Source organism: Xyrauchen texanus, chromosome 3, assembly GCF_025860055.1.
Source record: "Xyrauchen texanus isolate HMW12.3.18 chromosome 3, RBS_HiC_50CHRs, whole genome shotgun sequence".
NCBI classification, from domain to species: Eukaryota; Metazoa; Chordata; class Actinopteri; order Cypriniformes; family Catostomidae; genus Xyrauchen; species Xyrauchen texanus.
Window position 1 is genome coordinate 31,624,003 of NC_068278.1, and position 26,836 is coordinate 31,650,838.

The 26,836-nt window shown below is 38.8% G+C and overlaps 1 protein-coding gene across 3 annotated transcripts; it reads right to left on the reverse strand.

Moving 5' to 3' along the window:
- Positions 1-4,505: 4,505 nt before the first annotated feature.
- On the reverse strand, positions 4,506-26,119 carry LOC127631254 (RNA-binding protein Nova-1-like). Of its 3 annotated transcripts, none has more exons than XM_052109330.1 (5): positions 25,501-26,119; positions 16,642-16,785; positions 13,613-13,779; positions 10,097-11,107; positions 4,506-8,903 (listed from the first exon to the last, which is right to left on the reverse strand). In XM_052109330.1, the coding sequence occupies exons 1-5, from the start codon at positions 25,655-25,657 to the stop codon at positions 8,856-8,858; spliced, it is 1,527 nt and encodes a 508-aa protein (XP_051965290.1). In that variant the 5' UTR covers positions 25,658-26,119; the 3' UTR covers positions 4,506-8,855. The 3 variants fall into 3 exon arrangements, with proteins under 3 accessions (XP_051965290.1, XP_051965301.1, XP_051965296.1); XM_052109341.1 differs by lacking the exon at positions 25,501-26,119 and adding an exon at positions 20,912-21,289; XM_052109336.1 differs by lacking the exon at positions 4,506-8,903 and having other exon boundaries at positions 9,951-11,107.
- Positions 26,120-26,836: the final 717 nt, after the last annotated feature.

Here is a 26,836-nt window from a genome sequence, read left to right on the forward strand (position 1 = left end):
TACACCACCACCAGCAGCCTGCACAGTGGTAACAAGGCATGATGGATCCATGTTCTCATTCTGTTTACGCCAAATTCTGACACTACCATCTGAATGTCTCAACAGAAATCGAGACTCATCAGACCAGGCAACATTTTTCCAGTCTTCAACTGTCAAATTTTGGTGAGCTCTTGCAAATTGTAGCCTCTTTTTCCTATTTGTAGTGGAGATGAGTGGTACCCGGTGGGGTCTTCTGCTGTTGTAGCCCATCCGCCTCAAGGTTGTGCGTGTTGTGGCTTCACAAATGCTTTGCTGCATACCTCGGTTGTAACGAGTGGTTATTTCAGGCAAAGTTGCTCTTCTATCAGCTTGAATCAGTCGGCCCATTCTCCTCTGACCTCTAGCATCAACAAGGCATTTTCAGCCCACAGGACTGCCACATACTGGATGTTTTTCCCTTTTCACACCATTCTTTGTAAACCCTAGAAATGGTTGTGCGTGAAAATCCCAGTAACTGAGCAGATTGTGAAATACTCAGACCGGCCCGTCTGGCACCAACAACCATGCCACGCTCAAAATTGCTTAAATCACCTTTCTTTCCCATTCTGACATTCAGTTTGGAGTTCAGGAGATTGTCTTGACCAGGATCACACCCCTAAATGCATTGAAGCAACTGCCATGTGATTGGTTGATTAGAGATATTGAACAGGTGTTCCTAATAATCCTTTAGGTGAGTGTATATATATAAAAGACAACTATGTATAATTATTTCATCATTATATATTGAATTATTATTATATGAGGGGCTTTTAGCGAATATTTGTATATGCGATTAATCCCGATTAATTAATCGGGATACCATGTTATTAATTCGATTAAAAATAGTAATCGATTGACAGCCCTAAATGCAAATTTTTTTTTTTTATAAAATACATAAAAAAACAAGGAGACTTGTTAGTGCTACATTTTTTGTTATGGGATTTAGGGAGTTTCTGTCATGTTTCATTTTTTTGGAGGTTGTCATTGTGGAGAAGAGTGGAGATAACGGTTAGGTTGAGTACATCAAAATCAGTGTGAATAGATTTTCTTATGAAACAAATATTGAGTGATAATTTGTATAATGACTGATTGGTATCTGTAAACTCTCAGCAGCACCATACTTGTTATACAGCACAAAAAGACATACTGTATACTACATACAATATGCTAATGTGATCGCTGCTAGCTAGTAACAAGCTTCAAGGTATTATAGATTTATTTAAACAGATAAAATGTAAGTTAATTCAGTTCATTTAGGTTTCAGTAACACAAGGTGTTTGAATTCAGCTTACATTTTAATTTCATATCTAAGAAACTCAGTTTCATTGTGTGGAACCAACTGAATTAATTTAAACCAAGAAAAAATATAAATGTAAGTGCACATGGCAGTTTTAGTGGACAATGTCATGATGCAACTTCTCTTTAAGTTTGTTGTGCAAATGAGGTGACCCCTACACAGGGAAAATGGAGAGGGATATTTTAACTGTTTATTTTACTGTCATTATAATATTACGTTTACAGTGTTCTAGAAAAAAACAGCCATTAAACATTTAGTCTTTCCTTGGATATTATGACAGTCAAATAGATTATTATTATTAAAATCTTACTGTTGCTTTAATATGCAAAGAAACACTAGAAACTAGAAAGTCAGTTTGGCATTTAGCAGGTTTGCATATGTACTGTATTTGTGTGGTTAAAAAGGGTTTTGTTAGAGCAAGAAACAGGACATTGAGGCATGGCACCAAGAGGTATCCAAGGCAACCAGGTAGCCCATTTCAGCTCAGGAGTACGGGAGAAAAAAAATACTTTGAATTTATTAATAAGTAAACCATGTACATAGTCTCTACTATTACCTTATTACCTTATATCATGAAACTCAGTTTAAACATTCATGCATTTATTTTTTGACCAATGATTCGCACAAATTCTCAGTTCATTACATGAATGTTGTTTATGTATGTCTCATTGCTTATCTCAAATATACACATGCACTTTTTGGCTTTAGGCGATCTAACAGTGTCACAAGCAGTTGTGATGATTCATTCTGAAGTCGCCATTCATCATAATGACACTTCAACCAAGCTGTCAAACTGCAGCACTGCAGGACCAAACCACTTCCACACAGCATTACCACACAACCACCTCTCTCTGTGTGTATGTATGTGTTTGTGTGAAGATGAGAGAAAAAAGAGAGCTTCGAGATCAGTTTCTATTGGCTCTTCTGTTACAGGCCCTGTGTTATGTGAGGTTTAGGTGGACAGATGAATGTGTGTTTTCTAGTGGTTGAACAGACAACTAGTCAACTATAACTAATGTAGTCGACACTGTCAGCCTAAAGTCAACTAGTTGCACACCACATGACTTATAAAACAATGTCTAAAGGACATACAGTGGGTGTAGAGCCCAGTGGCTCTGCATTGAAAAGGTGCAGTATGTGAAACGTAGGCTTTGATATTCTGTTGGACTCACAATAAAAAAACACACACACAGAATACACTTCATAACTGGTATTTGCTCAGCTCAACAACCACATGTATCAACAACAATCTGTATTGAATGTACGCATAGCACTGTTTTAACACTGATAATGTTCAGGATTTTATAGGCTACTTTAATAAAGATGCAAAGACACAAATGCTATGGTAACCTGTAATATATCCAAAGTGGCCTTTAAATAGAACAGAAATACAAGTGCTATGCATAATCATGTAAAGGAATATTCCGGGTTCAATACAGGTTAAGCCAAATCAACAGCATTTGTGGCATAATATTGATTATCACAAATATTTATTTTGACCCTTCCCTCCTTTTCTATAAAAAAAGCACAAATCTGGGTTCCAGTGAGGCACTTACATTGGAAGTGAATGGGGCCAATCAGTAAACGTTTAAATCACACTAGCCACATTTCCACTATCGGGCCAAATGAGGGTGTGCTAGTGTATTCCCCACTGTCACCTCCATGGCTTAATTGTGCCTCCTTGGGGCTTACTCGGGCCAACGACCTGTGGCTTTTGGCCTGCCGATTACCCTTGAGCCAAACAAGGCCAACTGGGGATTGAGGTGGAGTCTATGTGAAATGGGGAGTTATGCCGAACTTGCCAGGTTGTGTTTCCAGCTCACAATGGTACAGATTCGGGAAAAATTATCAATTGCTGGTATAGTTCAAATCCGTTAAAACACACAATGGACAAAGAGGTGCCAAAAGAAGGAACTTTCCATGGTTCAAGATCATGGATGGTGTGCTGGGACACTGTCCCGCTGATAGTGGAGAGACTACTTGGGATACTATGGCAGTTACTTTCGGCGAGTTGTCAATGCTAACTTATCTTGCTAGCTAGCTAATGTTTAGAAATGATATAAACTCATTATTCTAGATAACGAGAAAATATGATACCTCAGCTTGAGTTTCCCTCATGCTTGTGAAAGGGGCAGGGTGTGTGACGTTGGGTGGGTTTTATGGCAACACTGCTGGGCTATTGGCTCGATGGTGGAAACGCAGATCGATTTTGGTTTGCCAGTTGATAACCCTGGCCCAATAGTGGAAAAGCGCTATTGTTTCAAAAATATAAACAGAATGCATGTTAACATGATTTATTAAAATGTGATTTCTGTGAAAAGTTAGCCAATTTTATAATGATGTAATGTCAACAAATCCTAAAAGGACTGTAAAAAATACTATTTAAACAACCTTAAAGCTCAAATAATACACTAGTTTTAACAGAAGAATTAATGCTAGTGCTTTTATAAGCTTCACATTTCTGCCTTTAAATCCTCCAAAAAATTGGCCACTTCCATTGTAAGTGCCTCACTGTAACATAAATTTTTGCTTTTTTAAAGAAAAGTCAAAAATAAATGTTGTGGTCATTAACATTATGCCACAAATGCTGTCGGTTGAGCTTAACTTGTACTGAACCCTTGAATATTAATTTAAAAAGGAAACCTAGCACTGGCGCTAGTTAGTGATTTTCAACATGATCAGCACAAATTTGTTGTTTTGGGGATGGAACGACATCACGATTAGCTAATTTCGACTAGACTAATGGGCTTGACTAGTCGACTTTTAAAAATCAGTAGTCGTGCAACTTCTACTGTGTACATTGTCTAAATATGCCAAAGACGAATACGAATTGTGGCTTCAAAAAATACAAGATCTTAAAATTAATTGTAAATTGGTCCCACTTTACAATAACCTTCCACATGTTACCATTATTTCTTATTAACATACTATATATTACACAAATGAATCTTACATTTTAAATAGATCACTGTTAGTTCATAAAGCAATAACTGATGTTAACATATACAACTTTATAATAGTATTATATTATATTATAGCATAATTAATAAATGTTGTAAAAGTATTGTTCATTGTGTATATGAACTATTTCCTTAATTAATGTGTTACCTAAATGTACCTAAATAGACAACATTAGCATGACCTGAACCATAAACTTAAATGAATGGAGAACACTGAAACTTTTCAGAGGTTTCTGCAATTTATTTTCCATTCTTCTAAACTGAACAGAACGTACAGTTTTAAAAATCAAAAATAACACCTTTCACTTTCAAAGCAGTTCAGCTTCACACAGTTGGCAAGTACAATGGTAACAATAGTGTCTGCGTGTCATTATCTAGACACTCACAAACACACACTCATGCAAACATTCTCACTCACACGTGCTCTCTCTCTCTCTCTCTCTCTCTCACACACACACAATTACACACACACACACACACACACACACGGAAGGGAATGTAGAAGGAGAGACAGTGGAATGCAAGACAGATATCGTACAATCTCCTTCTGACCTCTCCTCCCCGAAATGAATAAAAATTACAAAAATAAACACACTTTAAAAAAGTACAACTCATTTACAAACACCAAAGAATGCAAATAATAAAAACACAACAACAGGAAAAACAACAATGTACCTGTCAAAGTTTTCCCATGTTAAAAACAGGTTGCTTGGTTCAGTTTTGCATCCAGTAGAAGGTTACACTGTGTGTGTTTGTGATGGGACCTAATGCTCAGTAAAGTGCATTTGATGCATCAGCAGACAGGAAGAGAGAAATGAATTTGGGTGCTAATGTGGCTCTGGGCCTTCCTAACACTGACAGATATGATCGAGCTTCATGAACTTTTACAACCTCCGCCGTAAACATCACACCTAAAAGACATTTAACATTGAAATAACATTTTGTTTCAGTTTATGCAAATGTAAATACATTCATAAATTACATGTGGGGTCAGGAGAATCAAGCTGAGAAACTAGAGATGTCTGAAAACCAATAAATGCAATTTCTCGTATGACAAAATATGACCATAAAGGCAAAAAATCTGAACTGAAATGACATTTCCATGCATGGGTATTTTCCCAACCAAAAGATTGATGCATTTCACATTGTCGTGAACTGGAATCCTCTTGCTTTCATAAATTCCTAAATTGACTCCAGTTCCCATGGTTACACTGCTGTTCTTAGGCCTATGTGTATTGGCCTTTAAAAGACCACACCCATTTGACCGAGAAAAACAAGCAGTACTACAAACCAAAGAAAAAGAAATGAAGTGACAAAAAGAAAGAGTGCTCCGTTTGGGACACATTCAGAACTGTGTCTCAGAGCGACACAAGATGCAAAACAATTTGTTAATTGTTTCATGTTTGCTTGTCTGTTTGTTTTCATTTCCCACCCCTCATTAATTCACTTGGATATCATGCAATAGAGACGTGCAAAAATATAACACCTAAATCCACAAAACACACTTTCATAAATGGAGTGTTATGAATGCTTAATAACATGTGTATAACATGTGTATGCCTACTCCATGCCGACCTACAGAGACAATATGACTTAAAAGCAGTGCGGAAGCCACAGGTCAAACAAATGCACAGGATGCCTCTACTGAGTGTATTAAAACCATATGTATGCATAAAACAATTCTTCTCTTAGTCTATGCAGCTATGGGGTAAAAACAATACTAACATTGTGCTATGTAATTTTTTTCCCTTTATTGATTATCTTTTCATTGGAACTAAAATATATTGATTGATTGGCACTTGTTCAATGCTTCTAAATAAGTTATCGATATCTAATGTTTCATCACACACCTACATGTACAGAAGCTGTGAAGGTCTAGTTTGGCACAGACTAGATTATTTCTGCGTCTATGTAATTAATATTGATACACCTCGTTTATACCCCTGTAGAAAACGAGCACAATCCTAATCAACAGACCAGACTTTGTTTTTTTTCCAACTAAAATATTTCTGTATTTTTCACTTATCAAATAGCAGCATTTTTTAATTATTTTTTTTTTCAACTTACGTTATTACAAAAAAGTACATGTAAACCTATTCATTCAAAATTTGTAGTAATTCCAAAGGCTCATACAATAGACATAACAAAACACAAAACTTGACAACATGCTACAATATTGCTTCCAATAGTTCTTTACATTTTAAGTCAATCTAAAATTATCAGTGACGTAGCTATGGACACCAGCTCTCCAAAGAGAGCAACTCTAAAGCACAAACAAATCGCAAAGCTAATCTTAACCAGGCTTGATTGGCACTTTCATCATTCACACAAGTATAACGGATAATCACACACTGAAACCAACAGCGCAAAATTGCATTTAGACCACAAACTAGAGGAACTACACCAAAATACACAAAGAACATGAGACATGACAGATTCCACAGTTTCATATTTTTTTTTTTAAATGAAGGAAGAATGCAGAAATTATCTTAGATAGCTCTCAGAGAGAAAAGAGATAACACAGAGCTCAAAAGATGGTGAATTCATCGTTTGAGTTTGAGGTGGCTATCACATCCATCTCCCTTCCGTTATTGTTTTTTGTTTGTTTTTATCCTTTTTTTTAACCCAGAGTTCTTTCCTCTGGGTTTACACACCTTGTTCTCTCATTGTACAAATTCCCTGTTCTAGCTAACTTAAGGTAATATACTGAATCATTATCAGGCAGAACCTCAATGAGAGCGTGAGAATCTAATCATGAGTATTAACGTTGGACTTTGCGGTATATTAGTTCCGAGGTAAGGTGTTCACGACACAGGGCAGAATACCCATCGACCCCTGCAGAGACACAAAACCTCCACAATACACACACAACACATCCGTGGCGACCGGAAGTCTGGAGAGGGAGAAACCGAGAGGGGACAGGAGCAGAGAAACAGAAAACAACTGGTGAGAGAGCAAGACATAAGAAGCTCTAGCTGAAAGATAAAGAGGTAGTCTAAAGACAGAGGGAGGACAAGAGACTAGAAGAGAGTGAGAGAAGGACTTACTCCTAGAGTCATGAGTGTATAATCTCTAAACATCAAGTTTATTTTCAACAAATAGAATTGTTTTTCTCCGAATATAAATTAATCTCCCTTGTCAGTAATCATATTACCCTCATATTGCTGCACTACCTCTAGTGCTTGTGCTTCTGAAATCAGGTACATAATTTGATCTCCAAACAGTACTAATGTACATAACTACTACTCGGGAGAACCTGATGTCTTACGGCTGGTACTCAAATACAGTAAGGTTTAATAGGGAATATATGAACTGTAAGGTATGACATGGTATGTCAAATTTTAAACTGTATTAAAAAATAGCAATCATGAGAGATGGAAAATGCACTTAATGCTAATATTTCTCACAATTACTCAATGGATATAAATAGGTCACTCTCTCCCTCTCTCGATCACTCTCTCTCTCTCTCTCTCTCTCTGTTTGTCTCTTCCCTCCTTTTTCTACGTTTCTGCTCCCCCCATACAGAGTAGATTAGAGAACTGGTAGTTGAGGGGAGATGATGAATGTCTTTTAGAGTATGTATGTAGGTCAGCAGTAGATTGGGCTGTTCAGTGTCCTTATACTGTATATAGAAGTCCAGGGTTCAAATGGAGATCTGCTAATCAATGACAGGCCTGGGCCCGCGGCGGGAGAATCTGACCCTCGGCGACCTCCAGTTTAGAGAAAGAGCAAAGTAAACTACAGGTAGTCGTTCCTACAGCAGGGCTTTGTGTCCTGTGTTCTTGTGCTCGCACGATTTCAGTGCTTTATTCTGTCATGCTGTCTTAACGGACACACACTTGATGGTTTAATATGTACAGTACATTTCATAGTTGCGATGGCATCAGGCTGCTGGATTCACAGTGTGGTTCAGAGACAATCACTCGCTCTGTACAGGAGCTCCTGCTCAATCTCCATGCAAGAGCCAATTGCTGGCAAGACCGAAAATGCTGTTAGCAGCAAAACACTTTGATGCAGTGTACAACTGTGGAATTAACTAATGATTAACTATCACCGCTGGTGTACAAGAAAACAACCAGTTGATCAGTGGAAAGGTGGTGGTCAAATGAATCTCTCAACCAATGCTTTAGGAGCTGTTAGATGTTTGGTTTCTAAAAGGAAGCAGATATGAGATCAGTTCATCTGCAAGAGTTTGCCTTGCAGTAACACTTCTGTACAGAGGAAGGCTGAAAGTTGACAGTCATGACAGAGGCATCCTCTGGCCTTGGAATCAGTTCAAACAGATCACAAAAGCTGTAGGTCATTTTAGTCTCTCGTTCACTACCTCAACCTTTTGCTGAGAGATTGATGCAAACAGGGATTAACCACAACTTGAACAAAGTGACATTTGTAATGCACCTAAGACTTTGCTCTACTGCATACAAACTGGAAATCGTTCTCCTTCTTTTCAAACATGAGGTATGACAACCTGAGTTCCTTTCGAACAAAACAGGCACAGACATTGCCTGGCCCCTCCAATCAGAGGAAGAGGAGGAGTTAAGAGGTACATCTGTCTAAACAGGTCCAATTATTCTTCAAGTTCAGGATTTTAAGGACTTAAATTCCTTGGTAGTGTGTCCAAAAGTTTGCTGTAGTGAGAAATAAAAGTTAGTGAGTAAAAACAGAATTTTTTACGATCGCACTGTTTTGTCTCTGTTCTGGCTTGAGCTTTAGAATATCCACTCACTGTCAGAGTAAATCACAAAATGCCCTGTAACACTTAATGAGGGCTACAAGAAACCACAATTACTAAAATCAGAAGATTTGACAACAAAATCTCTTCAAAGTTTGATCTCATGTCTTTTCTTATAGCACCAAAGTGGGACTGCACATGCAAGTTTGTTTGGATATAAAGATGTATAGGTTTGATTGTGTGTGGTTTACATTCCTGTTCTCTAATGCTGAGTATCTAACATTTGACATATTCTGCCTGTCTGTGGCTGAAGTTTAGGTATCTACTCTCAACAGCATCTCAATTTGATACCAATTTGAATATAAAAAACCCAACAATATCAGGAAGTCATAATACATTCAGGTCAACCTGGAATCACAGGTTTTAGTAAATCTAAAAGAAACCGGGTGTGACCATGTGTGAACCAACCATAATGGAGAACAATCACAGAAATTCAGTAATGTAATGGAGATTGAAAGCTTCCAACAGGTGTTTCATATTAAGTCTCAGTTGAAAACAATAATGGAAAAATCACAAGTTAGTAAAATTCATCATAGGTATCTTCTCAATATTTGACCCAACAAGATAACCTTTTCATTCACGGCCTACACTAACATTTGTGTAGACTGAATTTACTGATATTTCAAACTCCAATCTCCTTGCTCTGGGTGTGGATCAGGTAATTAACTAAAGTGTGAGGGCTCTACAATGGAAGCAAACAGCTGAAAACAGAATCCAAAAAACCCCTGGCTAAGAGAGAGGAAGTTGGGAACTTCTCTGAGTGCCCCAGAGCACAATACTCAGACCTACATAACTTAACACAACTTTAAAAATACAGCAGAATTTCAGTCACAAAATATCAATTTTTCACAATTTCTCCCCAAACAGATTATCTATCCACAGTTCTTTCCGGCCCACCCCCCACCCCCCAACACACACACACACACATTTTTTTGTTGCCCTTATTTTGTGTTGAAATATTTGGCCATGATTTTAGCTCCAACCCTGTCAATTCTTCCTCTCTTTCATTCATATATTCATTCTCACTTTTCCTTCGCTTCCCATTTTTGTTGTTGTTCTCCTCCCCGCTCCGACCCATCTCTAGCCCACCTTTTGGGGGTTGGTGGCACGGACCCCTTGCTCATATGTGATTCGCTGGCTGATTAGATACTGGGCTGCCTGTGTTGCCGCTGGTGACCCTGTGATGGTCACTTTGCGATTGCGTGTGCCTGGAATGAACTCTCCCTTCTTGGAGATCTGAATTCGTGCCCCTGTCAGCTCCTGATACTCCACCAGAGTCTTGCCACCCTTTCCCAAGATGGCACCGACCAAGTTCTCTGGCACAGCGATCTCAACCACCTCCTTTCCACCTTCTGCCAGCTTCTCTGTGCCTAGCAGAGATGATGCCACCAGTGGGGATGCAGGGTTCAGATACCCATTAGATGCCCCTGTGGCAGCTGCTAGAGAGCCCAGCGAGAAGCCCCCTAAGCTAGGTGCTGCAGGGTGACCGCCCCCTCCAGAAGCCTCACTGGCATAAGTGGCAAGCAGGTTGGCAGCAGCTGCAGCAGCAGGATTGGCACTAGCTGCAACAGCAGCAAGAACTCCAGACGCAGCGGCCGGGTTGAGGCCTAGTCCCAATGTATTGGTGTTGTAGCCATAACTGGCCAAAGTGTTCAGGGCAGACGTAATGGCAAGCAGATCATTACCGGAGAAACTAGACATAGCGGTAGGGAACCCTCCCATGCCGGCAAGGCCCGCCTGGCCAAGCAGTGTGGAGGCCGTAGCTGCCGCAGCGGCATTGGGTAAAACCTCTGTAGAGTTGGCAAATGGGGAACCGGTTGGGTTGGAGTTTGCCACGGGACCAGTGATGTTAGAGTAACTGATATTGAGACAGCTACTGCTCTGTGGGTCTTCCTGGATCTTCTGAACAATGATCTCCACAGCCTTGCGGTTCTGCTCTGGCTCCCCGCTCACCGTCACAACGCGCTCCTGAAGATTGATGCCCTCAGGCTTCTGAGAAAGCTGCACCCAGGCTCCTGATTGCTCCATCACAGCCTTAACTGTAGCTCCACCTTTACCGATGATGAGCCCAGCAGTGCTGTTGGGCACGATCAGTTTAGCCTGTGGAGGAGGGGGAGTGTCACTTTGATTGAGGAACAGAATTGCATGCATAAGTCTGCATGCAGCCCCCAAAATAGACCCTGTAATAAACTCAAATGTGTCTGTTCTGGTTGTGTAGATGCTTGATTTCTGTGCTCACTTTTTGAATTTCTGACAATGTTGAAATGAATGGCTGCAATATGCTTAAGGAACTGCATTTACAGTATGTAACTCTGTTTGCTTGTATATGTTTAAGAGTGTATAATAGTGTGTGTGTGTGTGTGTGTGTGTGTGTGTGTGTGTGTGTTTAAGTCAGTGCTTATATCAGCCATTTGTTGATCCCTAGTCTTATATTGCAGCTGCTCTCTCACTCCCTCTCTATTTCTCATTCTGCCAGGATCAAGCAGGTAAAAATAAAACACTGCTCTCACACTTTGCTGCCCCTCTCAGCCAATCTTTCCCTGGGGAACAACCACCAGACTGTCCTGCCCTCTGCCTTCATTGGTCTGGTATATCTACCTACATTTTTCAGTGTTGCTGATCTTTAGATAGCTGTTAGTGTCTGTGCTGTCATTCCATAATAAAATGGGAAGTACATTACTAGACTAAAATGCAGTTCAGGGGAATAATTGTTTTGCACATTTGATTTCGATTTTTTCACATATCAAATAACACCAACTAGTAACATACATATAGTACTGTGCAAAAGTTTTAAGCAGTTGTGAAAAATGTTTCATAGTGAACAGGGCTTGACATTAATGCTTGTTCGCTTGTCCGGGACAAATGGAGTTTTGAAGGGGCAAGCAGAAAAAATAAACTGGCTGTATTTGGGATTTAGCCTATGCCTGTGTAATTTATTACAAAGTTCATATTCTTATTCTGCTGTTGAAAATATTCCAGAGGATGCAATTTTATAATTCACTAGCAATAGTAATAGTAATAGCTGTGCGTTGTTTGACTGACAGGTGGATTATGTGTGTGCACTGAACATGCGCGTGTTCTCAGAGAAAGTTAGTGGTAATGCAGTTACGCACCTGAAAGGTCAAAAACATTTAAAAATTCAGCCGAAATGCCCATCTTTGTGAGGTATTCATGTAAACACAGTGAGTTATGTCTAAAATGAATGTAAACAGTGGGGTAAAAGAAGATTTGTGTCAAAATGTCAGATTGTAAGTGTAAATGTAACCTAATAGACCTGCTCCTCTAGTGTGGCGTTAATATTAATCAGACAACCATAACAAGAAAACAAGAAAAACATTGACTGCTCTTGGCTGGAGACCTTTAGTATCTTTAGTAGAGTCTGTTCTAACCATACAGTAAAGACCAGTAGTAGTTATGTCGCATTTCATTCTGAATGTTTACATGACTCCTTGATACTGCTGTTGAACAATTTAAAGCTGTTAAAAAAAGCACTGTTTTCTTATTTTGTATTTTTTGTTCTAGTATTTTTTATTTATTTCTAGTCATTGCGGTTTCGTTTTTTTTTTTTTTTTTTACTGACTGTATACTAGTATTGAATAATTACTTGAGAACTTGAAACAATAATTACATAATTAACAAATGAGTTAGTATTATTATTTGTTGAAGCTGGGATCAATAATAGTACAATCTCAATACCAACTACTGAAAGTTTGGTAATTTTGTAAATTTGTGACTATGTATGTATTGTGCATGGTACTGTAGATCTTGCTGCAATAACATGATGAAAAAGTAGATCTCATTCCACAGTGGCTGTGAGCACCCCTGCTGTAAATGATGGCAATGGAGGCTTTTCTTTATTTGACTACTGTTTGTAGCATAATATAACTACAATATGACAATAGCCTTCTCCCCTTCCCAGCACAGTTTACATTTCTGTCGAAGAGAATCGAGGTGATTGCATAGGCATACTATTAGGTTGAGCAGCTGTCGTAATTTTAGAAAGCATGCAACAGAAACTTTGACATGTTACTTGAGTGTGTAACTATTACTTAAATGTATTGTTTCTCTCCGGACAAGTACCTTTTTACTCGGAAGAGAATGATCACTTGTCAGAGCTTAATGTCAAGCCCTGGTGAGGCTGTTTTCAAAAGTAATGTCAGTAAAAAACATTCAATATCAACAAACTTCATAAAAAAATACCTATGCCTTTAAAACAGCCCCAATTTTCCTAAGTATACTTGAGCACAGTTGTTTGCAGGTAGGTTGCTGCAACCTTCTTGGAGAACTTGCCACAGTTTTTATGCGGTCTCATTATCTTCTGTCTCTTCATGTAATCCCAGACTGATTCAATGATGTTCTTTGGGGGCCATGCCATCTGTTGCAGGACTCCTTGTCTACTTCTTTTCCATTTTATTTACAATGAATGTTTGTAAATCTAAAATGTATATTTAATATTAACACACAAAAGTAGGATATATAAAATAACCATCTTAAAACAAATGTTTTTGTAAAAGATCTAATGTGCCTTATACTTTTGCACAGTACTGTATATGTTGGGATTTTGGACATTGTGGAGTAGTGGTAAAGAAGGCTCACAAAACCAACCTGTTTAATGCGGTCTGGGTTAACAGTAGTTTGTGGCTGGAGAATGCTCACTGGCTCTGCCTTTTGACTGCTCTGAGGCATCTCACGAACTTTTTCAGCGATAAAGTTATGGACTCCATTCAGCGCTTCCACCGTACCCTGAATCAAACAAACACGCTCTGTCGTACCTGAGAAAACACACGTACACATACATGAGCAATCATATACGCAAATATAAAAACACATAATATTAGTATGTAGAGTGCATGTGTAACAAAAGTATTTTTAAAGCCTAAACTATCACGTAAACTAATATTCTAAATAATGATAATGCAGACTCAATTTGACAGACTAACTGTTGTGGTTTGATGCTTCACAATAAAAAAATAAAAATCAATGACATGGAAACAAAAATCCCAAAAAATTAAATTATTTGTTCAATATAAAATACACATATAGTTGCATGTACCACTCTTTCACAACCAGCAAGAAAAATGTGAGATTATAAAAATCTTTAAAAAACTTTTTTTTCAGTACTACCCTGAAGAAGCTGCATAACAAATATTTAAGTAAGGTAAAATAATAAATTAATTTACCCAAATTATCCTGTTAAGTATGTGTTGCCTCTGCAAGGGTGTAAACATCTAAACAGGATAATTTGGGTTAGTCAATTTATCATTTCGTCTTGTGGAATACTTGTAAATGTGTGTATGTATCTGTTTTGCCATTGCTAAATGATCCAAAATGATAAACATATTGCTGGAATCTCCTGAAGCAGTCAACCTGTCCAGAATACGGTAGTAACTGTGAGAGAACCCACAGAGGTCTCGCTGGGCTGGAACCGGTTTTCCATGGCCAGAGAGATTCAATCAACAATGAGTTCCTGTACACAATCCACTGCGTTTGTATCAACCTAAATTCAGGTTAGGATCTGTTCAGTCTAGTGGTGAAAAGTATCATTCAGTGTCCTAAATATACTGTCATGATCATCTTCTATTTCATTTGGATGTTAGAGAGATGGGATTTGGGGGTATGTACTGTAGGTTGTTGATAGTGTGTGTTTGTTTCCGGGCAACAGTGCAAAGAGATGGCCGTGCATGTGCGCTCAAACACACAAGCATACTTGACCAAGCGTTTGTTCCTCGGCTGCGCTCCTCTGCTTTTTTTACCACCAGACTGAGTATTACACAACTGTTCCACAAACATTTGTTCTTATCTGAAGCGCAGCACACACGCCAAAGCAGAGTGTATGTGCATGACTCAGGTCTCGATTAGAAAAAATGGCTTAATAAGCATACTAAACTTAATGTCTTAATGAAAGTTTTAACTACACACAAGTGGGTGGGTGTGTGCAGTGTAAAGTTTAGTCCTTCTCTTTCTTTTAGGAGGTGTGGTTTGTGGTAAATTTCTGAAGTTAAATAAGCTTTAATAAGAAAAGTCTGAAGTGTAATGTACAAGTGCAAGTGTGACAGGCTACAGTGTGTGTGTGTGTGTGTGTGTGTGTGTGTGTGTGTGTGTGTGTGTGTGTGTGTGTGTGTGTGTGTGTGTGTGTGTGTGTGGTAAAGGACACACTGGCTGGAATAAAGCCGCTCAACTGTAGGTGAATTCTTTTTATAGCTCTCTTGTGCACCAGAGAGTTTAAACGTTTCCCTATCAGAGTCTCATAAGACAAATGAGGTCTAGAAGAGAAGCTGCTATTATTTTAGAGACAAGAAGGATTGAGGATGTGCTGTGTGTGTGCCAGAGCAGCATCGTTTTGTTGTACTGTATCTTACATTGTGTGGTACTATGATGTTGTGTTGTTAGTATAGACACACTGAATAGAAATGAGAAGGGATACGGTATGTTAAAACTGTTCTAAATTTACAGTGGGTTGAAAGGTAATTTGTGGAGAAATGTGTGTGTTAGTAAGGTGGTTTCAAGATAGTTTTAGCTGTAAAGTGTGTGTTTAATGAATTAATACATACAGTAGCTATTTACAGACAAATTATGTTCTCAATATTCAGCTATACACTTCACAGCTGTGAAACACACACACACTTTCTCACATATTTCCCCTGCCCATGGACACATTTTACACAGTCATTCACTGTTGATTTTATTTAATCTGGCTACAATATAAAGCAGCTTTTTAATGACACATGGTGTAAAAGATACTACAGACAATGAAACAAAAATACCAAAACCTGTAAACAAATGTAAACACACTATTCTATCACGGTGAAGCCATCAGTCAGACCTACTGCATTTACAAGCTTGCTGCTCTTTAAAGATTTTTCAGCTTGCAAAAAGAAATTTCAGAATGCAAAAATCAACTAATGTAGAAAATCAATGGCTTTCAGTGAGAGTGAAGATTGCTTATACAAATAAAAGCTAATTTTCCTTAATCCTTCCATTGCAAAAATCTTTCAGTCTTAAAAATAAAGGTTACAATTACAATCCAAAGTCTTATAGCCTGTTGTCATGAAAGGACCTCTTATTTCTATTTTCTAATTTCTATTTCTATATTCAAAATAACTTTTTATTCTCTAGTTCATTTATGCACTGGTGCTTTAAAGCAGTGATTTCCAAAAAGGGGTACATGTACAGATAAAAAATTTTACTATTCATATAATTACAAAGGCTACTGTAATCATATAAATGACAATGCTAAATGACATCCAGTATAATAAGAGTTAAATTTGCAGAACAAAGTTGTGGTTTGACAGAAACCAATATGCTGATCTGCACCATGTAATATAAATAACTTTTGCCCAGATCCAATTCAAGAATCCTATACAGTTAAAAATACTTGAAGCATCTTTATTTTCAAAACCATTTAGTTTGAATTAGAGTTCTGCATGAGCCCATTAATTGTGACATCTGTTCCACAGTAAATAAAATGATTGATAACATAGATCTAATAACAAAGAATAAATACAGAAGATGAGGTATAGAGGAGTGTTTTATTTATAATAAACTAAAAAGTGCTAAAATCTAAAATGTGAGATATCCATCATCAATAAAGCCAGACATAAACAATCAAAGATGTGCTCTTATATGCATGATACCTGGGTAGAAGTCTTTAGATTTGGACAGTTTGATGGTGGCTCCAGTCTCTTTCTGAAGCTGGACGATGGTCTGTCCTCCTTTACCGATGATCGAACCAGCAGCATAGCTGGGAATCAACACCTTCAGGAAATATTCACCCTCCTCTGTAGACACATACACACAAAGAGACAAAAAGTTAGAGATGAAAGCATCTTTACAGTGAATATTTTTAACCAAATTTCACTGAGACATACAGTATTTACACTTGTTTGTAAATTACCAATCAGAACTTAAAAACAAATGAACAATTCTGAGGCAAAAATCCATAATAGTAATAAATTAATAATAATAATAAATCATTAGTATTATTGTAAAATAGGTAGTAAGTAGTAATAATAATCATATTTATTATTATTAACAATAAATGTAAATGTAATTATTTCAATATCACAATATTTCGTTTTGTTGTTATTGATGTGCATTTTGTCATTGTTTTATTTAATTCAGAGGGTTTTTGGGATGTGTTACACAGTTCTGTAGTAAGATTATGTAACAGTTTGCAAACCTTGTGATGTCAACCAGAGGCTACTCGAACATAGCATCATTAAATCACTACGGATCCTGATTTTGAAACATTATATCTACTAAACATGAGAGAGTAGTCTGATTCTTTTGTTCACTTTCTCTTTACATTTCTTTCTTTTTCTCTCTCTCTTTTTCTCTCCCTGATGTGTTCCTACGGATTCTGCCTTTGTCCCACTTTTTCCCCATGCAGAGCTAAAGTGACCTGCTTTGGGTTGGTAGAGGTCTAAATTTAACCAAACAGTCTCCACGTTTTGTGTCCTTCACTATCTTCTTTGCCATCACACACACACACACACACACACACACACACACACACACACACACACACACACACACACACACACAAAGGGTCGGCCGTCTGAAAGACCACTCAGGTCCTCTGCATCATGGTACAGTTTCAGAGGCAGAAGTTTGAGGTTTAAAAAGTATGGGGGGCCATGGGCTTGTGGGTAATTGCCTGGAAGGCTGTACAGGCAGGAGCATATAGATACAAAATCCTCAAATTTGTCCTGAAGAACCCAGCCAACAGAGCACAAGTCAGTCACAGGTTCCCAGGGGGACGAGGCTTCTTTCTCTCAATGCAAAATTAGACTATTCAAAACAAAACATATGGCCCAGAATGCATTACTAATCCAAGGCAAGTTCAGAGGTTTACACATTATAGAGATTTCAATATTGAATTAGTCATCAACAAAACCTTTGGTACCAAAATTTCAAACAATTTCCCATCATGGCCTCTATGACATCACAATGATGTCAGGCTGCTCAAACATGTTGGATATCCGATACAGCCTGGCAGGCCTGCTAAAACATTGTATTGGCACAACTAAAACAAACCTTTTAAAATGGCTTGCAGCAAAGATGGTATTTTAGATTATTTTCAATGCATTAGTATTTTGTGTAGTATTATGTGTACTGAAGGGAAAAGTGTGTTGTGTTTGCGTATTAAATCTGTGTCTTATGGAGACTGTAGTAAATCCGAGCGATAAGATGGGTTTCGCAGACTCAAATGCCCCCAATCTCCAGCAGCTGACCCTGTACCACTGCAGAGGAAGAAGAAAGAGGGAGTGAGAGACACAAGACAGAAAAAGAGAGAGCGAGAGACTGCAGGATGTAAACAGGATAAGAGCCAAGATGCTAATAATAAACAAAAGAAGAAAATAATAAAAAAAATGTGTGAAGGATGAGTAAAAGGAAGAAGCTGAAAAAAAAAAGACAGGGTGAAAAAGATTTGTGGGGAACGAAGACGGGAATATTCTACCAGAAGGAAAAGATTATTCCAGAGAGTGGTGGAGGAATACAACAACAATGAGAGGATAGGACAGATCAAGAGAAGAGAAGAGAAGAGAAGAGAAGAGAAGAGAAGAGAAGAGAAGAGAAGAGAGGAAAAGAGAAGAGAAGAGAAGAGGGGAGGGGCGGCAGGCAGAAGGTAAAAATATTATGGTCTCTAAGCAACTCTGATTGACTGTCCTACGGGAACACTTGATAAATTCCAATCACACTGAAGTCCGCTAAATAGCATAGTGCAGAACAACGCTTTTACCTGTACACTACTGCTGCTGCGAGTAATTTCATATGGAACAACTGTTAGGTTCTTTAAGAAAAACAACACGCTCTCACTGGAAGGACAGTTTGGTCAATACTGTTTGTAATCAATCGTCCTACCCAGACAATCCCATTAATACATAAAATAAGAGAAATCTAAAGAACTTTTATTGTCAGCTCAGGCATATATTAACAAGCCAAGAGTGGGAGGGCCTTTTAGTAGATGGCACCAGTTTCAAAGCAAACATTAGCTTCAGTTGTAATACATAATCAGGTCAAACAGACAGAAAGAAATAAAGAAAAACTGAAAAAAGATAGACAGAGAGAAAAAGAAAGAAAGAAAGAAATAAAGCTCACACAGAGTACAAGTTGTTATACGCAGCTGAATGTGCAATGCACAATGCACAGTTAGAAAGATACCCGAGCAGAATTTAAATGGAAAAGACAATTCGAGAAAAACACAGAGGGACCCAATTGCTCACATTTCCACACATTCCTATGGAACTGCATGACATAGTGGAAAAGGCTGAATAAAAACTGTATTCCTGTCTCTGTTATATAGATCTAAAAGCTCTTATCTGCAGCACTGCTATTATTTTGTTCATCCCTCTCTTTTTTCATCTCTCTCTGGCTGATTTGCTCTGCTCTGTGCTCAGTCACTCTAAAAAAATATATTGTTAAATGAATAAGTGTAAATGTCACAGGGTGAAGATTAATTATTCTCTGCACTGGGACTGACCTTATGGTTTCTTAATAACACCGCAACATCCAACAAATGCTTAATCTCATAAAGGCATCATACACTCTCATATACAAATGCTCACACATATTCGCAAGGACATGATGACCACCATCTCCCTCTGTAGGGCCCTTGAAAGGGGGTAATGAACATGATGAGGATCTGAATGCAGCCGTGCACAGAGGCTCAATCTGTACCTGTCCTCTGCAGCGCTCCAGGTGCGCATTAGAATACGCATTACATCATTGTCTCACCCGACTCGATGCTCCCTTCCACACACATGACTGACAGGTAATGATAGGATTTCAGTCCACGATGCTCGCTGCAGCCGTGGTTCACACAAACACACACACACATGCAGAGCTGGGAAGATCCCGATCTTATCAATGACCAGTCTGTTAAATGGGAGGGTGCGAGTGTGAATGGAATGAATGCAGACACTGTTATGGGGATGGTTTAATGAGGGCAGTTTGCAAGGAAAAGAGGAAGAGGACAGGACGCAGTGGACACACTATCAGGAATCCATGATGGAGGTTTTTGAAGAAAGCAGCCATAGGGATGCGAGGAGAAATAAGGAGCAAGTAAGTTTATATGACATACAAAGTAAGAAAACAGAAGGGCAATCAGGGCTCTCGTAATCAGTGAAGTACGCCGCACCACAACGCTTTTCACCAAACGCAGGAACCAAATCTCTGAATCTCATTGTACATACTAGCAGCCGATTTACAGAGCCGTGACAGCATGGGGACTGTTTGACCTTGGCCAGCAAAGAGTGAAAACTTCACTCTCGCCATCATAGCTGGCTATCTATAGCCTTACAATGGTTTCCAGAACGACTTCAAGACAACATTCTGAAGGCAGAAAGAGCCAAAGGGAAAGAGCTGCTGTCGGTTACCTGTTGTTAGAAGGGAAACCTAGAGCACATTCTTATGCAGCACTGATTTCAGAATGGCGCTTTGGGAGCGCTGCTCTCCCTGCTTGCGGCAATGATATAAGACTGCTGGTGTAACAGGTTTTCAGCAGTGAGAGTCTGAGTAAATAATACAATCTGTTGCTGCTGTTTGCCAGTGAGCCATTCTTACACAGTCGCTAGCACAGTCAGACACTTACGGGCTGAAACCTATGATTACAAACACAACATACAGTGTGAAGAGAGTGTCATGCAAACACACAGAGGGTGTGGGTCAAAGGATTGCATTGTTAAACCCCCACACCCCCAAACACACACACTCTGCATGTGAAAAGGAGGGCCTTTCCTAGGCACGCTGCAAGGACAACCATGCCTCCCCTTCCCAGATAATAAATGAAGAGACGTCAGCAGAAGACAGGAGAAGAAAGAGCGAAAGAATGGAAAATGAATACAAAAACGGTTAACTCGTCTTGCATTCAACAAGTCAACAAAAGGGGACAGAATCTCTTACCCATTCTGCTGTACTGTGCTGGTGACGGGGTTCAGATAGCCATGGACGCGGAGAGGCTGTACCAGTGAGCGATACCCGACTGCAGGCTGATCACAGGAGCTCTGCTGCCGTCAAGGAATGTGGCCAGTCAACCTTTTTCCCCAGGTTCGTATCCGAGAGGGGGACAACGTCAGCGCATCCTCCCCTCCATACCCGCAGTCAGCCCCCGTCTCCCTCTCTATTCCCTCTCTCTCTTTCTCTGATTGTGTGTGATGGTAATGCAATTGCTGTGTGTATGTATGAGTGTTTGAAGCGGAGAGGCTTGTATTGTTCAGGCAGAGGCGGACTGACGGGGGAATCTTCCTACTGCATCACCCTCTGCTTTCCTTCTCATCCATATTCAGCAAGAGCTCCAGCCCTGTGCTGCATTCTACAGAGAGGCACCTAGCGTGTCCAATCACCCAGCACCCCTCCCCAGCGTCACACACACACACACACACACACACACACACACACACACACACTCACATATACACACACCAAGGCTTTCTTCCTCTTTGCCCCCCCACCACCACCACTTTGACGCAGCACTATAAAAGAAGTAGCGCCTCGCTCACTTTTGGTTGAAATATGAAAAGGTAGAATGGAGGGAGGCTGCGGAGAGCACACGAAAGAGAAAGAGTGAGAGAAAGTGCGAGGGAGTGACCTTGCGTGAGTGGAGAGGAGGTATAGATCAAAAACGGGGAGGCGGTGGGCTCCTTGGATGGCCATGTTGGAAACAGTGAGAGTGTGAGAGAGAGAGAGAGAGAGAGAGATTTGAAAATGGCAGAAAGGATCTGCCGCAGAGCGCCAAGGGGCCGGCCAACAAAATTACTGCCTATAAATCCTACAACGCTATACCTAACTGGCGTGGGAGTGCGTCTGTGCGTGGTGGGGGAGGGTGTGCAAGCGTGGTCCCAGGGTCATACTTCATTTGCATAGTAGCTTTTTTCAGCTGAGGTTGATAAATTCTCTACATATCCATAGAGGTATATTGACACGCTCTGCTGGGTGTCTAGGATACAAAATGCAGAGAGCAGAGATGCTCCTGTTCAGGCAAACCGATCACGTTCAACACATCCACTGGACATTCTAGAATACATGCGCCCTCTCTCTCTCTAGCCCCTCCTCTCCCCACCACCTGCCCAATTCACAGTCAACTCACGTCACCACACACTGCAAGGGCACCTGTGTCCTTCTCTCCCTCTATTTCTCTCCTTCTCACACCTTTTGATCTAATACTGAACCACACAAAAACACACCAGCATAAATAGCTCTGCCAAAGTCTCCATTAGCAACATTAACATGTGCATGTTACATTACACATGCATGTGGTAAGAGGCCACACACACATACACACGCACGGACACAAAGTAAATGCGTGGACACTGGCAAAATTAGCATCAGCAATCAATGGCTTTTTACAAAAGAAGGGCATAAAAAGGGATCTCAGTCACTGACCATCCTGTTCTTAACTCTCTTCAGGTCAAAGGTCATGCAGGGGGAAGTGAGCGTTCATTGATAGGATTATGTTTTAATTAACAAAGCTAGGATGGCGGATAGTTATAATTGACTGATGGGCCGAACTGCCAATGAACAAAGAGATAACAAACTGAGTGAGCAAATAGAAGACTAATCTGAAAAATGTGCTTAAATATCTCAACAAAAGCTCACATACATGATTTGTGTTAAAAATACACCAAAGGCAACATTCCCACTATACAAATCTAGGTATAGTTGTATGTTTTGTATATTATAATAATTTATCATATTATAATTTACTAATGCACTACATTAACCCTTGTTCATCCTTATGGACATTTTTGGCTTTTTCAGTATTGTTTTTTTGATAACTTTGTCTGTGTTAATGCTAACTGCATAAAATTTTCCACAGGTGTGAATTTGTATTGGAATTTTAATATTTCACCCTATTTTCTTTAAAAAAATATTTTTTGCACTAGTTACACAAAATACTCCCTCTTAGCGTCGTTTTGGACAAAAATGGCACATTGAAACCCATTAAAACTGCGATTTTTAATCCCAGTGCCATTTAACTATAAAATTATGCAATCTTGTTTAACATGCTTTCATTATGTTGGCAAGGCTTCAAAATTTACATTTTAAATATTTTTTACCAGATCGTGCCATTTTTTCAGGTTTGGCATATCATCGCTTTTGTTGTTGTTTTCTGCTGTTTTTGGCTTATGCATATTATAGAGCCAATTTGATACATTATGAATATATAATTGTGTGAGTGTGTTGGTATGGATTTCAGAGTGTGGTTTGTATGTGTCTGAGGCTCTAATAATAAAAATAAAAAAAAAAAATCTGTTTAGCATTTATTAAATTGAAAATAATTATAATTATTATATTTTTTATAAAAAACAACAGTGGCATTATGTAAACAAACCGGCGTTTAAAGTGTTAAAATTCTGAAAATAAATGAATGTTTGGTAATTATGATTAGAACTGATGCTGGTTAAAATATAAGTCAGTGAAAGTAGAAAAAAATATTATTCTATAATATTTTTATGACACTTTTTTGACATGGCCATTTTTGTCCATTATGGACCTGAGTGGTAGCTTTTTTTTTTTTTTAAATCTGATACTGTATAAGCATCAAAATGAATGTTGTTGTTAAAGTGTTAAAATTCTGAAAATATATGAATGTTTGGTAACTATGATTAGAACTGATTCTGGTTAAAATATAAGTCAGTGAAAGTAGAAAAAAATATTATTCTATAATATTTTTATGACACTTTTTTGACATGGCCATTTTTGTCCATTATGGACCTAAGTGGTAGCTTTTTTTTTAAATCTGATACTGCATAAAAAAAATATGAAAGCATCAAAATGAATGTTGTTGTTAATCATTGACATATCCGAGGCTCTAATAATCAAAGAAAAAAAATTCTGCTATTAAATTGAAAATAATTACTATTTTTCATTTTTTTCCTAAAAAAACAACAGTGGCATTATGTAAACAAACCAGCGTTTAAAGGGTTAAAATTCTAAAAATGAATGAATGTTTGGTCATTATGATTAGAGCTGATGCTGGTTAAAAAAAATTATGTCAGAGAAAGTGGAAAAAAATATAAATCTATAATATTTTTATGACAGTTTTTGGACATGGCCATTTTTGTCCATAATGAACCTATGTGTAACTTTATTTAATTGATGCACAAGGGTTAATATTCTACTGATGTTCAAGTTGTAATATATTCCAAATATCTTCTGGTCTACACATGACTTTAATGCACAATCACCAACAACCAAACGAAATAGTAACATAATTAAAATAATTATTAATATTTATTATAAATAATAATCAGTTGCATTCTAAATATTTTTGTGTATTATTTTCAATAATAATAGACTAATAATAAAATCATAGTACTGAAAGTAATTACGTATTAAATAATAAAAATTATACAGCCTTTATTTGATGCAGCCAACATTTTGTCACTAGAGCAAAGTCAAAAATATTGAACTTCATCAGTAATAATTATACACATAATAAGCAGTATCAAAAGTTTGTCTATAGCAAACTAATCTATGTAAAAGCTCCAGAGGTCGGTGCCTCAACGAAATCAAGTCATAAACCCTCAATGCAACACTTGACACGCCTCATTTGAGGTCAAGCTCTCAATACTGAAAAACAGTGTAGCCTACACAGTCTTACAGCGCGCGCCTGTGTCTGTTTTCTTACACTCTGGCGTCTGGCTGATTTTGGTAGGGTGATGTCAGGTCAAACTCACGCTGGACAGCTGCACCACATTTAGTCACCACAGCGGGAGCCGCTGCCCCACGGATCACGGTCAACCACAGCAATACTCACATAAATGTACCTACAACTTGACTGAAACGTTTTCTTTTTATCCTATCCAAAACTTCCAGATAGACACGTTTTTAAGATGGACATAGCTACACAACTTTCTGTTTCTCCCTTGACCTTTTCTGCTAGTATTTAAAGAGCAATGACTCACACCATCATGAAGAAATAAAATAAGATCAGATCTCATTATGAACCTGCTAAAAGCACACCTATTCCTGACTCATGCTTAAAGTCATAAACGTCTATTAAATGTGTTGTTGTTGATGTTCTGTTTTGTCCTCAAGTGACTTAAAATACCATCTAATGTCAACCTTTTAAAATGAAAACAGTCCCTAATTATCAATTGGGTGTGTATAAAGAAGCTCCACATGACGGAACGGAAAGGAATTCAATCTTTTTGTTTCTACTGGAGTCTGTTACTGCATATGAATAGGGATTGAACTAAGCAGCATGTGCACTTTCTCCCTTCCATTCATTTTCTGCTCAATTTAACTTAACTCCCAGAGGAGCGATCACCCCACCGGGTCAGGCTGGACAGATGCGAGCCGAACATCAAGAGTCGGGTTTGTTGTGTGGATTACAATATTAGTTCTGCTCTTAAGTTACAGAACAATTACTTTGATATGCAAGTCTAAATCTAGACCACGCTACACTCAATCTGACTCTTGTTGTTCGTTTGACAGACAGAGGAGCAGGCCCGATCACTGACTGAGCACCCGTGAACTGTCGGTCTTACCTCCGGTGTTGGAGCGCTTGCTGCTGCTCGCTTCGGTCGGGGGTTCCAGTTGTCTCTTTCGGGAATCGGATGGGTCCGAGTCCACGTGTGGTGACTGTGAGAGGTGCTGAGGAGTGGAGAAGACCCCGTTCTGCTGAACTGCCCCGCAAATCATCATTTTGTAACCCGGCCGGTGTTTACACCGCGATACAGAACCGAAACCCGCTTTAAAACGGACAGCGTCTCCTCTTCGAGCTGTCCGTATGTTTCTTGGACCTTAAAATGTCATAAAAAATGCCATGCTGCATGTGTGTCTTGTTTCTGCCTCGCTGTCCAGTATTGCCCCCGAGAGATGCGGCGCATTAAAGCTCTAAATATAAAAATACATTCAGTGAAGTCTATTCATTAGCGCGCACCCGACACTTGAGACGTCTCTGTGTATTTAGCGAACGCACTCTTTATGCTTTCACGCGCAGCGAAATCATTATCTCGCGCTGACCAACTACGAAAACATAAACAAAATCGAGATTCACGCGCAGAACCAGAGAGTTACAAACGTGACTGTTTAGCTTTCCTTGTTCAAGTCTCGGTGCAGAGGGGGCAGTTTTTGGATGTGGTGTGATGCTGTTGTCTCTGTCAGCTCGTTTGTTTAAGAGTATAAGAAGAGATTTTGTTTCGGAGATGTGAGTCTTGGCCAGCGCGCGCCTACTGCTGCTCGGGTGACAGAGCTCTCGCACAGCTTCCCTGGACCAATTACGAGCCAGAGCTCTTGAGCCCTCCTGACGTCAGAAAGTTTTCAAACGAAGAACGTTAGCAACTTTTGGATTCCATATTTTAAAAACTAGCTCTTTAAATTAGCTGTTAATTGATTTTCTTTTATGGAATTGTATTGTACACATTCTTTGGTCAGCCAATCAAAATACTTTGATGTGCTTTCTGCCTTTCAATAATTTTGCACGTTCTCATAGTGTAGTTAGTAATTGATGCAAAAAAATTGGATAGTTCACCCAAAAATAAAAATTCTCAGAATTTACTCACCTTTATGAGATGTATGACTTTCTTTCTTCTGCTGAACACACACGAAGATTTTTAGAAAAATTTCTCTGCTATGTAGGTCCATACAATGCAAGTGAATGGTAGCCAGAAATTTGAAGGTCCAAAAAGCACATAAAAGGAGTATAAAGTAATCCATAAGACTCCAGTGGTTAACTACATCTTCAGAAGCGATATAAGTATGGGTGAGAAACAGATAAATAATAAAATCTCTCTTTTTTAAAAAAAAAAATAAATCTGCACTTTCACATTCTTTTGTTTTTGGCGATTCACAATCGCCACCTACTGGCAAGGAGGAGAATTT